The 16,441-nt window shown below is 34.5% G+C and overlaps 1 protein-coding gene and 1 long non-coding RNA gene across 2 annotated transcripts; one reads left to right on the top strand and one right to left on the bottom strand.

Moving 5' to 3' along the window:
• Nucleotides 1-262: 262 nt before the first annotated feature.
• On the bottom strand, nt 263-6,214 carry LOC141752551 (uncharacterized). The gene is made up of 7 exons (XM_074610570.1): nt 6,037-6,214; nt 5,038-5,097; nt 4,533-4,561; nt 3,781-3,822; nt 3,248-3,670; nt 2,871-3,104; nt 263-2,655 (listed from the first exon to the last, which is right to left on the bottom strand). Exons 1-7 carry the CDS (start codon nt 6,191-6,193, stop codon nt 2,404-2,406), a joined length of 1,197 nt encoding a protein of 398 aa, XP_074466671.1. The 5' UTR covers nt 6,194-6,214; the 3' UTR covers nt 263-2,403.
• Nucleotides 6,215-14,772: 8,558 nt separating this feature from the next.
• On the top strand, nt 14,773-16,227 carry LOC141752540 (uncharacterized). The gene is made up of 2 exons (XR_012590267.1): nt 14,773-14,858; nt 15,800-16,227. It is a non-coding gene; the product is annotated as an uncharacterized LOC141752540 (long non-coding RNA).
• Nucleotides 16,228-16,441: the final 214 nt, after the last annotated feature.

Here is a 16,441-nt window from a genome sequence, read left to right on the forward strand (position 1 = left end):
TCATCCTGTCTGTCTGAATATACCTGTATTCACCCTCTGAATGAAACGCTCCGTTTTAGTGCATATATGATCTCCGTAGATTCCAGCTTCTTAAATGTGAATATTTTCTTTCTTTCCTCTCTGACAGTAAACTGAATATCTTTGAGACATTAGAGGACGTCGTCTTGGACTTTAGGAAACACTGATCCATTCACCATTTTCTGACATTTTATAAATCAAACAACTAAATCGACTAAATCTAGAAAATAATAGAGAATGAAAGTAAAGGTTAGTTTCAGCCTTTATTGTTATTGTTGTTACAAATCACAATGTACAGATTTAAGAAAACATCTTAGTTTGGTTCAGATTTTCACAAAAATCACACCATAATCATTTTAATAAGAATATGAGAATAATGATGTGAAAATGATCGTTCCCTCTAATATCACAAAATCAGTCAAAATATTTGCTATTCAATTTTTTTTTTTAAATCATCCAGACTTACACTTCATGTAATTTTCCTTAAATTATTCTCTTAATATTTCACTTAAATATACATCAGAACAAACTTGCACGCAATTCAAATAAAGAGACATTTCTAAAAAGACAATAACCGCATCGTTCAGAAGGAACGGAAGAAGAAAAATATCAGAATTTTGACTTTTTTTTCTCTTAAAAAATACTCGAACAATAGTTTTAATAGTTATTATTATTATTATTATTATTAATAATAATAATAATAATAATGATAATAATAAAATGAAATCTCAAGGTTCTTCACAAAAACAGTCACAATACAACATTAAGACAATATATACGAGAAAACATGAGATTAAACGCGTCAAAATTGGACGAAACAAATTATAGACAAATTATTTCCTGACAAAAGTAAAAAAAACAACTAAAATATAAAATAGTAGTAGTTATATAAAACCAGCTGAGAGGGAACAAGGTGAGTTTACATGGTTAATAATGGTAATAATTAACTGTAACCAATGTTGAATCAAACTCTTTAATGTTGTATATTGGACCGTGATTGGCTCCAGACTAGTTGTGAAGTCATAAATCCTGTGTTTTATTCTATTGTATAAAACCTTTAAATGTAGTTAACAGTGGGTGAGTTGAGGTGTTCGCCGTGTTTGATTGGCTGCTTGGAGCAGATTATTGGCTCCAATGAAGATCCGGTAACTTCTACAGCTCACAAGAGAAACTAGAAACTAAGGAAGCCGGTAGAAACAGTGTGCTGGAGTCTTCCTGACACCTGAGACACCATCGGTAATTATTCAATCAAGGCTTCAAAATAAGAGCACACGCCTTCATAATAAAAGCACACCATTTTATATATATGGGCTCAAATACTAATACAAATAAAAATGTCCTCCTTGAATACATTTTTGTTTTGTACATACTGTTCTTTGATTCCACTACATTAAAGCTGCAGTAGGCGGTATATTTTTGGCATCATTGGGCAAAAATTCCACAATTACGACGGAGTATTAAGGCCACATGGAGAAGAAAAAAAAATCTGAGATTTTGAAAATAAAGTCATAACTTTACAAGAAAAAAAGTCGTAATATTAGGAAAACTTATTACCAGCAACCAACAAAACGGGTGAGAGGACAACGCAGTTTCTTTAACAATCTCTACCAGGTCCTGATGCTGATGATAATGTGCTGCTGATGAGCCAAAAGATGAAGTATTTGGTTATTAGTGAAACCTAAACTAAAGTAGAACTGCATAAGATGCTCCACGTTCCTCATTTTCACACTATTTACCCTCTAAAATAACACGTACAATTACTACTTTACAATATTATCACTTAATTCTTGTAATATTACGACTTTTTTTCTCGTAAATTTATTACTTTATCCTCGAAATCTCCATTTTTTTTTTCCCTCAATGGGCCTCTAATACTCCGTCGCACATAATAACCTTTCAGCATATTGTAATTGAAGTGTTCTGAACGACTTCTGCTCCTCCTCATGGCTCTGTTTTCCGACTTTAGAACATCTAGCCTGTGATGGGAGACTTTGACCAATCACAGGTCATTTCAGACAATGACAGACGCCGTTAGGAGCACCGAAGGACGCCGGATGAACATGATTTTTAGTGACATTTTAATAAAAATAACTTTTTTTTAAAATCATATTTGCTCCATTTCTACCCACTGCAGCTTTAATGCTGAAAACATCAATATGTGATGTACCATGTTGGGCTCGATCAATACATTTAGAACCATAGAAACCGTCTCTATTACAGAGTTAAGCCACCAGAGAGCGCTGACAGGTTGATTCATACACTGTGGAAGTAATTCAAATATTCAAATATGCTCAAAATGTTCCCTCCAATATATTTATAAAAATGTGCTTTGTGCACATCTTCAGGTATTCCTGCAGAACAATATAATTATTTTTTTTACATCTTTTAAGCAGCTGTAATCTTTTTGATTTGATTTCCTTGTATTTCTGCATCTGCTGAGAGCGGTATGTTATCGAGGAGACTTTCTCTAAAACCACCGTCCAGCTTGAAGCCAAACGCCTTCGCCAGAAGTCGAGAAGCCGCGACAAACGTGTGCACGTGTTGGTTGACCTGTGCTTCCAGCTGAGTCTCCTTCTTATTGGCCTTCATGATTCCCATAATCTCAATTCTGACGTTCTGGATGCCGACACTCTGAACCTGCATGAAGACAGATTGACATTAACAGTCAGTTTAGGACAAACCTTTAATGAAAGTGTTTTTTAACACCTAACAGCTGACAAAGGAAGCAGTACGGAGGCTGTTTTATTCTGGCCAAAATGAAGTCCAGATGTGCCTCTCTCCACAGACTGAACTACAAACATGGCTGACTTGTGGCTTGGAGAAAAGTCAAGCGGGGAGATCGCTGCAGGTACCGTGTCAATTTTGGTGCATACAGTTGAGTTCAGCGTTGTAGTTCCGAAGTACTGATTGGTCTTCAGGTTGGAAACCTTAATGACATCTCCAACTGATAATCCTTCACTTTGCTGGGTGGCTCCTTCATCCCACATGCAGATCCAGATGGAATCGGTGTCGTCTTTTAGTTGGAAATCTTGCCTCTTTATCTTCTGCCGTTGGTACTCCACCTTTATTTTTTTAACAGGATTAATCTGAAGGATAGATAGATTTTATGTTTTTTTTTAAATGCATATCACTGTTACCAAAGTCTTTGATAGTATGTAGAATATAACAATAAATAATTAAAAACAACATAGTATAGATAAAGTAAGTGAATTCTCCAGTTTAAACTCACCTCTGTTACGGTTCCTTCGACACTCACTACTGTCTTGTCAGCAGATGATTTGACGTTTTCAACGGAGTAAATGGGACTCTCGGGATAAATTAGTTTCCGAGCTTCCATCTGGAGCTCCTCTGGGACGTCAACAGATTTCGTCTCTGACACTTTGCTACTTGCGGTAACCTTAATAACGTTTTCATCGTTTATTAGATTTCTGAGGAGGTAGGAGCTGTCCTCCTTGATTACTTTATCACGATCTCTTCCATAAACCTTCAGTTTAATGGTGCCTGTCTCATCAGCGACTGCCACATAAAAGAAAAAACTTTTCTCTTTCTTTTTGGTTTGATATGGGCGCAGCCCGGATTTCTGAACAACTTTCACAACAATGCTTTCAGTCTCAAGAATTCCGCTGGTTTTCACATCACAGATGGATTTTTTCTGCGTACAAAGGAGAAAAAAAATCTCCATGAAAGAAACATGTAAACTAAACAACCGTAAATGTCAAAAGTTGTGAGCCGTGAAAGAAAATTAAAAGAAAAGGTACTTACCCAAGGACGGTTTCTCGCCTGGAAAACATCCGTGTTAGGTTCCTAACAATATAGGAAGGACGACGGATTATTACGGCCACATTGAGGGAAAGAAAAATCTGAGATTTCGAGAATAAAGTCATAACTTTACAAGAATAAAGTCGTAATATTACGAGAATAAAGTCATAACTTTACAAGAAAAAAAAAGTCGTAACATTACGAGAATAAAGTCGCAACTTTACAAGAAAAGAAAAGTCGTAACATTACGAGAATAAAGTCGCAACTTTACAAGAAAAAAAAGTCGTAATATTACGAGAATAAAGTCATAACTTTACGAGAAAGAAAAGTCGTAATATTCCGAGAATAAAGTCATAACTTTACGAGAAAAAAAGTCGTAATATTACGAGAATAAAGTCATAACTTTACGAGAAAGAAAAGTCGTAATATTCCGAGAATAAAGTCATAACTTTACGAGAAAAAAAGTCGTAATATTACGAGAATAAAGTCATAACTTTACAAGAAAAAAAGTCGTAATATTACGAGAATAAAGTCATAACTTTACGAGAAAGAAAAGTCGTAATATTACGAGAATAAAGTCATAACTTTACGAGAAAGAAAAGTCGTAATATTACGAGAATAAAGTCATAACTTTACGAGAAAGAAAAGTCGTAATATTACGAGAATAAAGTCATAACTTTACGAGAAAAGAAGTAATTTCCTTCTCCTCTTCCCTGTGTTTTATATTATATTATAGTTTATTTCAAAACTCTTACCTTGTCAGGTGTGCAGCTCTCCTGTTGATCTTTAAAAGGAGAAACAAACGTCAGTCGGTGTATAGTTAATCCAGTCAAAATCCAATCCTATTTCATCAATCAGCAGACTTTTAGCTAAAAAAACACGTCCTGTTTAAATAACGAGCCGCATACAGGTAGCGCTAGTTCAGATACATAAAAAAAACTGCATCATCTTTTATTCAAATTAATGAGGGGAGTCCAATTTATTTCACTGAATACTGACGTTAGCTCAGTTAGTTTGGTAAAATGTATTCCTAACAGTTTATCTGATAGGGTTGCATGTGTAAATGCGAGCCGAGGAGGTGAAAACGTCTAGTAACTAATGTTAAATAATCTGTTGGTTTGTTTCCAGGTCTGACTGTTTGTGTTCACAGAGCTCTGATATTAACTTGGGGAGTATAATTTATCACTGGTAGACATGTTGGATACAACTATGAAAACTAGAACCTGAGTTCCTTCATTGATAATAATAATAACAAATTACCCAGGACTTTAAACAGAGGTTTCAACACTTCATCCTTCTCCTCACGTTTCCTCTTCTTCCCTGAAAAAGAAATTTGAAAATGTAAATTTAAACACAAATTGTTCAGTTCTACGTCATCGTTCTCCAAAACAACAGAAAACAACACAAACTGATTTCTTCTATGACCGCTCAGCCAACATCATCATCATCGTCACTTCTCAAACGAACGAGCATCGCTCAACACAGTGAGGAGACACACGTCAGCTAAAAGCACAATATCACTCTATATTTCAGCTGCTTGGCAGTAATGTTAGCTGACCAGACCAAGGTCTCTCCATGAATCAATGCTGATCCTAGTGTTGGCTTTTCCCGCCTCAGCCTCCCGACCGCGGCCGGAGGGAACGGGGGAGACGATAACGTTTCTCTCTGCGGAGCCCCGTCACTTCACAAGACACGGGAAACCTCTGTTGGTCTGGAGGAGCTGCAGCAGTTATTTCTGCACAAACGTCCACTGAACATTCACTAGATATTCTCACAGCTAAACTAACTCTTCTGCAGTGTGGAGTGAGCAGCATGCACGTGAGAGGTGGAGAGAGAGAGAGAGAAGGAGCGCGGTGTGTGAGTGAAGGCAGGCAGAGGAGCAGAGGAGCAGAGACTCCGGTCCTGGAGACCAAAGCTATGGTCTCCTCCGCGTCCTCCGACCGCGGCCAACACTGTTTAACAGCTTCACTAGATACAACCAAGAGGTTTTGGTGCTTCACTGGAGTTTGCTAACCGGCCGTCGGCTGTCGTTTTTGCGGTGTGTTTAATTGCAACTTTTTGGCAAAAACAAACGAGATGTGAGGCGACACAATAGTCGGCCTTCATCGTCTCTAGTTCTCTGATGTCGGGTTGGTGTGTCTGGACCCTTAAGTATTTCAGTCGATCAAACATTTACATCACCTGTGATCTAAAGAAACATCAAAAACCTGTTAGTCGAAAATACAATTCAAAACTGTCATCGTCATCGTATGAACTCACCCTGGGTCTCTTTGTCCTGTTCATCCTTCAGTTTGGCCACAAAGGGGCGCAGCAGGTCCTGGATTTTGGGGTCGTTCCTTGGTATCACCTGCATCACATCATTGATTGCAGAAATGGACTCTTTTAGTCCGTAACACTGAATGATTATTCCGGGCATCTTTTCCTTTACACTGCCAGACTTCTGACATCCGGGGATTGTTTCCAATAATTCCAGCATCTTTTTGTACTGTGAACGACGCAGCTCTTCCAGGATGGAGGTCAGAGCTCTTTTCCACTCCTTCTCTGAAATATCCGACATCTCTGACATCTCCTGACACAGAGAGACGAGTGGACAGCAAAAACAGATAATAGTGAGTCATCAGAATCAGAATGAGGTTTATTGACAAGTAGGTTGTTCACATACAAGGAATATGCCTTGGTGTTTCGTAATTTAATGAGAATAAAGTCATACTATTTCAAGAAAAAAAAGTTGAAACAATACGACAATAAATTCATAACTTTAGTAAAAATAAAGTAATGTCCTCCTCCACTAAAGAGTCAGTTTCTCCGTCAGGTCCGTGTGATTCTTTCTTTAGAATAAACTCAGTTTCTTTAACAATCTCTTCCAGGTCCTGATTCTGATGATAATGTTGTACTGATGTTCCAAAAGATGAAGTATTTCATTATTTGTGAAACCTAAACTAAAGTAGAACTTCACAAGATGCTCCACGTTCCTCATTTTCACACTATTCCCCCTCTAAAATAACACGTACAATTACTACTTTATAACATTACGACTTTATACTGCCGCGGCAGCAGGAAGTGAAACAAGTTCATTTCAGACTCTGTGTGCATACAATAAACAAATACATTAAGAGGAAATAAAGATACAGGCACAGTACTGCAAGAGTCAAGAACATAAATATACAAATATTAAAACGATGCTATAAAAATGCTATAACAAATATGTACAGTACAACTGTGTACGAGAGCTGCGCAGTTTAAAACAGGAACACAAACAGAATACAGCTAATCTCTGACTCACACTTTAACCCACGAGTGTTTGTAAGTAACGTGATTACGGATCTTATCTCACAGTTGAATCACTATTTTCAAAAGAAAGCAATAAGGTCCTAAAAGTCAACATAATACTCACTTTGTGCTTTTCTTTACAGCTCAACTCTTTCTTTGCTCTGAGTAATTTGGCGGCAAGATTTTGTCAACAACATTGACCTCAAATTTTTGAAAATGGAAAATACCAACTTAAATAATGTTTCACCAACCTACCTGCCACACTTTTATCTAGAATAAATGCTAACATATATTTGGAGTCATATATCACAGTCATATATTTTTTGTCTTTAATTTTTGTCTTTGTCTTTATTTTTGGTCTAATACTTTTACTGTTAATCCTCAAAACATCCAGTTTTAAACTCAGACTCCCCTCCAGTGAACAATGGTTTAACCCGCTCTTTCCCGCCCATAAGGAGAGACAGTACTTTCACTTCTATTGTTTTGTGCTGTCAGTAGTGTTACAGAGTGAGCTAATGCAGCTTTCCACCCAAACAGTCAGCAGTTTAGCCTCCGTCAGTAATGGAGGAAGCATTCGTAAAAATACTACAAGTACAAGTCCTACATTTAAAATTTTACCTACGTAGTAGTATTGTAAGTATTGTAAGTATTGTACGGAAGCCCTGAGAGGCAAGTAAGAAAAACAATTATGGTGATCCATTTTCTAAGTCTGACCTAAATTGTTTTCTCTCCTGTGTTTATGACTTAAGAAGAGGAGGAATAAAAAGTTTGCCAGGATAATCTTTCTGAGTTGTTTATTTTTCATCTGATGGAAAACATGTTTTGGCAGGTGAATTTTTTATTGTTGTGTGTTAATAAACAGATTACCTCTGTTGTTCAAATGAGCTTTTTCCAGCTTCGTCTTCTGACTAAGGTAAAGCCCTTCTTCAATCGGCACGATTTTGAGAAGGCAATTCACGCTGTTATTAGCTCGAGACTTGATTATTGTAATGCACTGTATGTGGTCTCCAGTCCCCCCGTACTTTACTCGCTCCATTGGCTTCCAGTTCGCTTTAGAATCGATTTTAAGCTCTTGATGTTTGTTTTTAAAGCCATTAACGGCCTCGCCCCACTGCATTTGTCAGAGATTTTAACTCTCTGCGAGCATAACGGGGCTTTGCGGTCATCGGGTCAACTTTTTTTAGAAGTCCCGAGGTCGAGGTATGAGCTGTGGGGTGATCGTGCTTTTGCTGTCGCTGCTCCTAAACTATGGAACAAGTTACCCCCTGATATACGCACTATCACTGACCTAGTACTCTTTAAATCTAAGATCAAGACTTTTTTATTTAGATTGGTTTTTAATACCTATTAGTGCTGTTAAATTTTCCCTGTGCTTTTTATGTACCTTTTTATGATTTTATGATATGTTGTGTTTTTATTCCTGTTATTTCTTGATGTTAATGTGAAGCACTTTGGGTACCTTTTGGTTATTGTAAAGGGCTATGCAAATAAATGTTGATTGATGGATTGATATCAATATCATGTTGTTTTCTGTCCTGATTTTGTTGTTTTTTAATCAGTTGGTCTGATTTTTTGTTGTCTTGGGTGAAAAAAAGCAGCACATTTACTAATGTTTATTAATGTTCTCAAAATGTGCTGATTTATGTCAATTTTGTTGTCTTATCATATATGTAACTGCAATCTATGGAAGCAAAAATAAATTAGAGAGGTTTGTTGTAATGAGATAATCTCATAGTTCTGAATATTAATGTGTTCATCACTTTAATGTTGCAGCTGGTAAATTTGTATTTTTGTACTTTAAATGCTCCTGGGTAGCTTGTGAATTTCACCAGGTGATCAATACAGTTGTATTTGAATCCATAATGCTTCATGCTTAATGTGTTGATTATATTTTGGAGTAGAAGTATAACATAGAAGACAATGGAAATACTGACCAAGTCAAAATTGCAAACTTGAATAAATATAAATAAATAATAAATGTACTTTGTTTTTTTCCACCACTGATAAAGACCACAGACTACTTAGAAGAGATTATTCGTCAGACAGAAACACAACTGAATATAAAGAAATCTTTCATTTTAAAATTAAACACATTCTTAGAATAAATGATTAAAGCTAAAACAAATCATAAAACAAACTATAAACTAAGGAAACTATAAAATAAAATATAAACTAAGCAAACCACAAAACAAACTATAAACTAAGGACACCATAAAACAAACTATGAACTAAACAAACCATAAAACAAACTATAAACTAAACAAACTATAGAACAAACTATAAACTAAGCAAACCATAAACAAAGCTAAGCAAACCACAAAAAAATTATAAACTAAGTAAACTATAAAAAATACTAAGCAAACCACAAAACAAAGCTAAGCAAACCACAAAAGAAACTACAAACTATGCAAACCATGAAACAAACTATAAACTAAACAAACCATAAAACAAACTATAAACTGAGCAAACCATAAAACAAATTATAAACTAAGCAAACCATAAAAAAAACTATAAAGTAAGCAAACCATAAAAGAAACTATAAACTAACCAAAACATGAAACAAACTATGAACTGAGCAAACCATAAAACAAATCTAAGCAAACCACAAAATGAACCATAAACTAAACAAACCATAAAACAAACTATAAACTAAGCAAACTATAATCTAAGCAAACCATAAAACACAACTAAGCACATCTAAAAAACAAATTATAAACTAAGCAAACCATCAAACAAACTATAAACTAAGCAAACCATAAAACAAAGCTAAGCACACCTCAAAACAAACTATAAACTAAGCATACCATAAAACAAACTATAAACTAAACAAACCATAAAACAAACTATAAACTAAGCAAACCATAAAACAAAGCTAAGCAAAACGCAAAAAAAATTATAAACTAAGTAAACTATAAAAAACTAAACAAACGACAAAACAAACTATAAATTAAGCAAACCATAAAACAAACTATAAACTAAGCAAACCATTAAACAAAGCTAAGCAAACCACAAAAAAATGATAAACTAAGTAAACTATAAAAAACCTAAGAAAACCACAAAACAAACTATAAACTAAGGAAACCATAAAACAAAAGTAAGCAAACCACTAAACAAACTATGAACTAAGCAAACCACAAAACAAATTATAAACTAAGCAAACCATGAAACAAACTATAAATTAAGCAAACCATAAAAAAACTATAAACTAAGCAAACCATGAAGCAAACTATAAACTCAGCAAACCATAAAACAAACTATAAACTAAGCAAACCATAAAACAAAATATAAACTAAACAAACCATAACAAACTATAAACTAAGCAAACCATAAAACAAACTATAAACTAAGCAAACTATAATCTAAGCAAACCATAAAACACAACTAAGCACATCTAAAAAACAAATTATAAACTAAGCAAACCATCAAACAAACTATAAACTAAACAAACCATAAAATAAACTATAAACTAAGCAAACCATAAAACAAACTATAAACTAAGCAAACCATAAAACAAACTATAAACTAAACAAACCATAAAAGAAACTATAAACTAAGCAAACCATAAAACAAACTATAAACTAAGCAAACCATAAAACAAAGCTAAGCAAAACGCAAAAAAATGCTAAACTATAAAAAACTAAGCAAACGACAAAACAAACTATAAATTAAGCAAACCATAAAACAAACTATAAACTAAGCAAACCATTAAACAAAGCTAAGCAAACCACAAAAAAATGATAAACTAAGTAAACTATAAAAAACCTAAGCAAACCACAAAACAAACTATAAACTAAGCAAACCATAAAACAAAAGTAAGCAAACCACAAAACAAACTATAAACTAAGCAAACCACAAAACAAATTATAAACTAAGCAAACCATGAAGCAAACTATAAACTCAGCAAACCATAAAACAAACTATAAACTAAGCAAACCATAAAACAAAATATAAACTAAACAAACCATAACAAACTATAAACTAAGCAAACCATAAAGCAAACTATAAACTAAGCGAAACATAGAACAAACTATAAGCTAAGCAAACCATGAAACAGACTAAGCAGACCTCAAAACAAACTATAAACTAAGCAAACCACAAAACAAATTATAAACTAAGCAAACCATAAAACAAACTATAAATTAAGCAAACCATTAAAAAAAACTATAAACTAAGCAAACCATGAAGCAAACTATAAACTCAGCAAACTGTAAAACAAACTATAAACTAAATAAACCATAAAAAACTATAAACTAAGCAAACCATAGAACATATTATACACTCAGCAAACCATAGAACCAACTATAAACTAAATAAACCATAAAACAAAGTATAATCTAAGCAAACCATAAAACAAACTATAAACTAAGCAAACCATAGAACAAACTATAAACTAAGCAAACCATAGAACAAACTATAAACTAAGCAAACCGTAAAACAAACTATAAACTAAGCAAACCACAGAACAAATTATAAACTAAGCACACCATAAAACAAAATATAAACTAAACAAACCATAAAACAAACTATAAACTAAGCAAACTATAAAACAAACTATAAACTAAACAAACCATAAAACAAATTATAAACTAAGCAAACCATAAAACAAAATATAAACTAAGCAAACCATAAAACAAACTATAAACTAAGCAAACCATAAAACAAAACTAAGCAAACCACAAAAGAAACTATAAACTAAGCAAACAATAAAACAAACTATAAACTAAGCACAACTTAAAAAACTATAAACTAAGCAAACCATAAAGCAAACTATAAACTAAGCAAACCACAAAACAAACTATAAACTAAGCAAAACATAGAACAAACTATAAACTAAGCAAACCATAAAACAAACTTTAAACTAAGCAAACCATAAAACAAAACTAAGCACACCTGAAAACAAACTATAAACTAAATAAACCATAAAACAAACTATAAACTAAGCAAACTATAATCTAAGCAAACCATAAAAGACAACTAAGCACATCTAAAAAACTAATTATAAACTAAGCAAACCATAAAACAAACTATAAACCAAGCAAACCATAAAACAGATATGAGCTAAGCAAACCATAGAACCAACTATAAACTAAATAAACCACAGAACAAATTATAAACTAAGCACACCATAAAACAAAATATAAACTAAACAAACCATAAAACAAACTATAAACTAAGCAAACTATAAAACAAACTATAAACTAAACAAACCATAAAACAAATTATAAACTAAGCAAACCATAAAACAAAATATAAACTAAGCAAACCATAAAACAAAACTAAGCACACCTGAAAACAAACTATAAACTAAATAAACCATAAAACAAACTATAAACTAAGCAAACTATAATCTAAGCAAACCATAAAAGACAACTAAGCACATCTAAAAAACTAATTATAAACTAAGCAAACCATAAAACAAACTATAAACCAAGCAAACCATAAAACAGATATGAGCTAAGCAAACCATAGAACCAACTATAAACTAAATAAACCACAGAACAAATTATAAACTAAGCACACCATAAAACAAAATATAAACTAAACAAACCATAAAACAAACTATAAACTAAGCAAACTATAAAACAAACTATAAACTAAACAAACCATAAAACAAATTATAAACTAAGCAAACCATAAAACAAAATATAAACTAAGCAAACCATAAAACAAAACTAAGCAAACCACAAAACAAACTATAAACTAAGCAAACAATAAAACAAACTATAAACTAAGCACAACTTAAAAAACTATAAACTAAGCAAACCATAAAGCAAACTATAAACTAAGCAAACCACAAAACAAACTATAAACTAAGCAAAACATAGAACAAACTATAAACTAAGCAAACCATAAAACAAACTTTAAACTAAGCAAACCATAAAACAAAACTAAGCACACCTGAAAACAAACTATAAACTAAATAAACCATAAAACAAACTATAAACTAAACAAACCATAAAACAAACTATAAACTAAGCAAACCATAAAACAAACTATAAAGTAAACAAACCATAAAACAAACTATAAACTAAGCAATCCATAAAACAAACTGTAATAGAAACAGAGAGAGGGATGGTGGAAATGAAGTGCCTCAGAGCAAAGACGAGAGCAAAGAATGGCCTCCAGAAACCTTTTAAACAATTATATTATAATTATAGTAAGAATTTCTTTCTAAACACAAATGTGGTGTTTTAAACAGGGAAACTGTGATTCCTAATCAACAGACTGTTCATGTGTTCACTAATCTCCCCTCAAGGTTAATTTTGAACAGATAAAAAAATGTGCAATTCATTTATGATCAATGACGATTAACTCTGGACAATCAGGCGATTAATCACAATTAAATATGCTAATGGATTGACAGCCCTGGTTTTTAATTTATATTTATTATGTTGTTAAAAAGCCATCTGGTTGCTTGTAATGTTCTAGATGAATAACAAAGTCTAAATTGTTTAATCTTTGACAGTGTTCTGTAGTTTATATCTTTATGAGCATCTTTTATGTACAATCTGAATCTGAGTAACTAAAGCTGTCAGATAAATGTAATGGAGTAAAAACCAGTCAAGATCCACTCTGCTGGAGAGACAAAGAACAATAAACAGTCTGACAGGTGATGTGTTAATAACCATGTTGAGGATTAGTAGATGATTGTGATGATTGTGATGATGATGATGATGATGATGATGATGATGATGATGATGATGATGATGTTGATGATGTCATTGTCTCTGCAGCGCTGCCATCAACGTATGTGCCTCCATCCCGGTCCCTAAAGGCTCAGTGAGGTGAGACGCTTCAGTCAAATCAGCTGATGTTTGTTATGGAAATGTGTCTTCATGGAAACTAGTTTCTATTTGAATGTGACGACATGATGAAGTTGTTTCTGGAGGTGAACAGGAAGTCAGCTGAGTTCCTCATCAGCTTTAGACTGTTTAAACAACATTAACAAAGTAGGAGGTCAGCAGAGGGAAGAGCTCCTCAGCTGGTATTTAAAGTCATGTAAAGTTAAACTAATGATGGGTGGAGGCCGGCCGCTCCGCCAGCAGCAGAGTTTAGACGAGTTAAGGTAGAGGAAATACACATCATAAAGAAATGTGTGCAGATTTAAACTATAGAACCTGATGAATCCATTGGTACCAACCAGGTCAGACTAGCTGGATACAACCGAGAGGTTTCGGTACTTCCGTGTAGTTTGCTAACCAGCCGTCGGCTGTCGTCTGCCAGGCTGTTGTGGCTGCGTATGGATCTTCCACCGCTACTGAGGCTCCTGATGGTGTATTAAATGAATAAAGTGTAACATTGCCAATATGTCTTGATGGTTCCTTGTTACTGATAGAGAGTTCAATCATCCAATCCACCAAACAACTCAAAACAAGAGTCAATACCAACAAGAGAATACACTGTTTCCCATTAGCAGAGCATTTTGGCAAATCTTTCTTGGGCGCTGCCCACATAATCAGCTGTGCTGCTCATCCCACAGATGCATGATCCTTACAAGTTGGACATCATTGTGAAGGTAAATAAACAGGCTTTCCAACGATGTAAAATACAATGCAAATTAGCATTGTAACAACAGAGAAATAATCCACCAAACACAAGTTTCCAAACTTTTTTTTCCCAGTTTAGTTCAAAATATGTACTCTGTAAGTGTCTTTAAAACATTACCTCGCAATAAAATTACTTGGAGGAATTCTTCTAATAGTGTTTTTATCTTGTGGTTTGTTCAGATGCTTCCTTTCGGAGCTGTGAAGCCTCAACAGACAGTGACGCAGGAATCATCCATGCAACCAACTAGATCCATGGAAACCAAGGTAGCTGCAGTGACGTCTCTGTGTTTGTTTGTTTATTTATCATCTGGTCATAACTGAGAAAAGTAAAGGACCTACTACACTCCCCTGAGGTGTCCCGTTTTCCACAACAGGATTTCTGTTAATCCTTTCAAAGTAAAAACCCTCTGTTGACGAACTGTGTTGTCAAGGTCATCATCAATTAATGTTAAAGAAATGAACAATTCAATAAAAACTAAAAAATGATCTCAATTAGAATAAAATAATCTCAATTATTAAAGGATATAACAAAAAACATCAAATAATAAAGAATATTTTTCTTCACTTACCATCTTTTTCAGGAGTTGTCAATAATATCTCATGGTCTCCACATGTTTTTCCATCAGATTCATCAGGAGAATCCTGTTTGAAAATTCCTTTCACTCCGTTCAGATCAGTTTATTGAGTTCACCTTGTTAAAACCAACGCAGTCTAAGACGAGCCGTTTCACACCCGGAAGTCTGAACATAAGCTTGCATGACTTGGAAACATTTGATCCGGTAAGTTTTGGTTTCACATTACGTCCTGTCGCCAATGCCTACATACTGTCGTCAACGCCTATGCAACCTGTCGTCAACGTTGATACATCCTGTCGCCAACGCCTGCATCCTGTCATTAACTTCTATACAACCTGTCGTCAACGTTGATACATCCTGTCGCCAACGCCCATACGTCCTGTCGTCAACACCTACGTCCTGTCATCATATAAAACCATGGCCATAAACAAACATAATAAAACGGTTAGACACTGTCTCGTCTCTGCTCAGTTTATAAGCTGTTGAATATTGTGTGGTTTGTAAACAGAAATAAATCGTCCTTTAAAGCAGACTCTCAACTATTTGACTACTTTATCAGAGTGGTAATTGTACTGAACCTTAATTCTTGTCCCAAACCTTCATTATGAATGTGGATCTGTGTTTATTGAGGTTCAGAGTGCTGCTGTCCAGACTGGGAGGATTACAATAATCAGGATCAAAAGCACCAATAAAACCAACACTCACCTGGTGGTAAAGTTCAACGACCGTCTGCAGACTTTTTTTGTGACAACTCGACATCTGGCAAACGCATTTGGCTACGTAGCGAATGATGATTTCATTGAGAGATTCTCTTATGAAATACCGCTCACAGCAGAAGCAAAAGTACAAGGAAATAAAATTATAGAGATCAAAAACCGATAAAAATGTTCTACAGATATTTGTAGATCAGGGTGGTGTTGGTTTGTGTTTTCTTTGTCAGGTGGGATACTCCCAGTGCTCCACCAGTGGGTGGTTCACTTCCCAATATGGTACGACAGTCTGTCCTCTCCTTTTTCTACTTGTTCTTAATAAAAGAGCCACTTGTGGCAGTCAACCCACTCCGACTGTTGAGGCCTTTTTAATCGAAGCTTGTGCTTCAACTGAGTTGGTAATTACAGGAGAGTTGCAGATATATTTCCACCAAGCTTTCCAGTTCAGTTTGTTACACATTAGAACGTTACTTTTGTGTTTCCATTAGCAAAAGTTGAGGGTGGTACCGATAGAACCGCTCCATTCTTGGTACCGCCTCGGTCGAGGTTCCAAGCGGGCAGA

This window comes from Sebastes fasciatus, chromosome 16 (assembly GCF_043250625.1).
Source record: "Sebastes fasciatus isolate fSebFas1 chromosome 16, fSebFas1.pri, whole genome shotgun sequence".
Lineage (NCBI taxonomy): Eukaryota > Metazoa > Chordata > Actinopteri > Perciformes > Sebastidae > Sebastes > Sebastes fasciatus.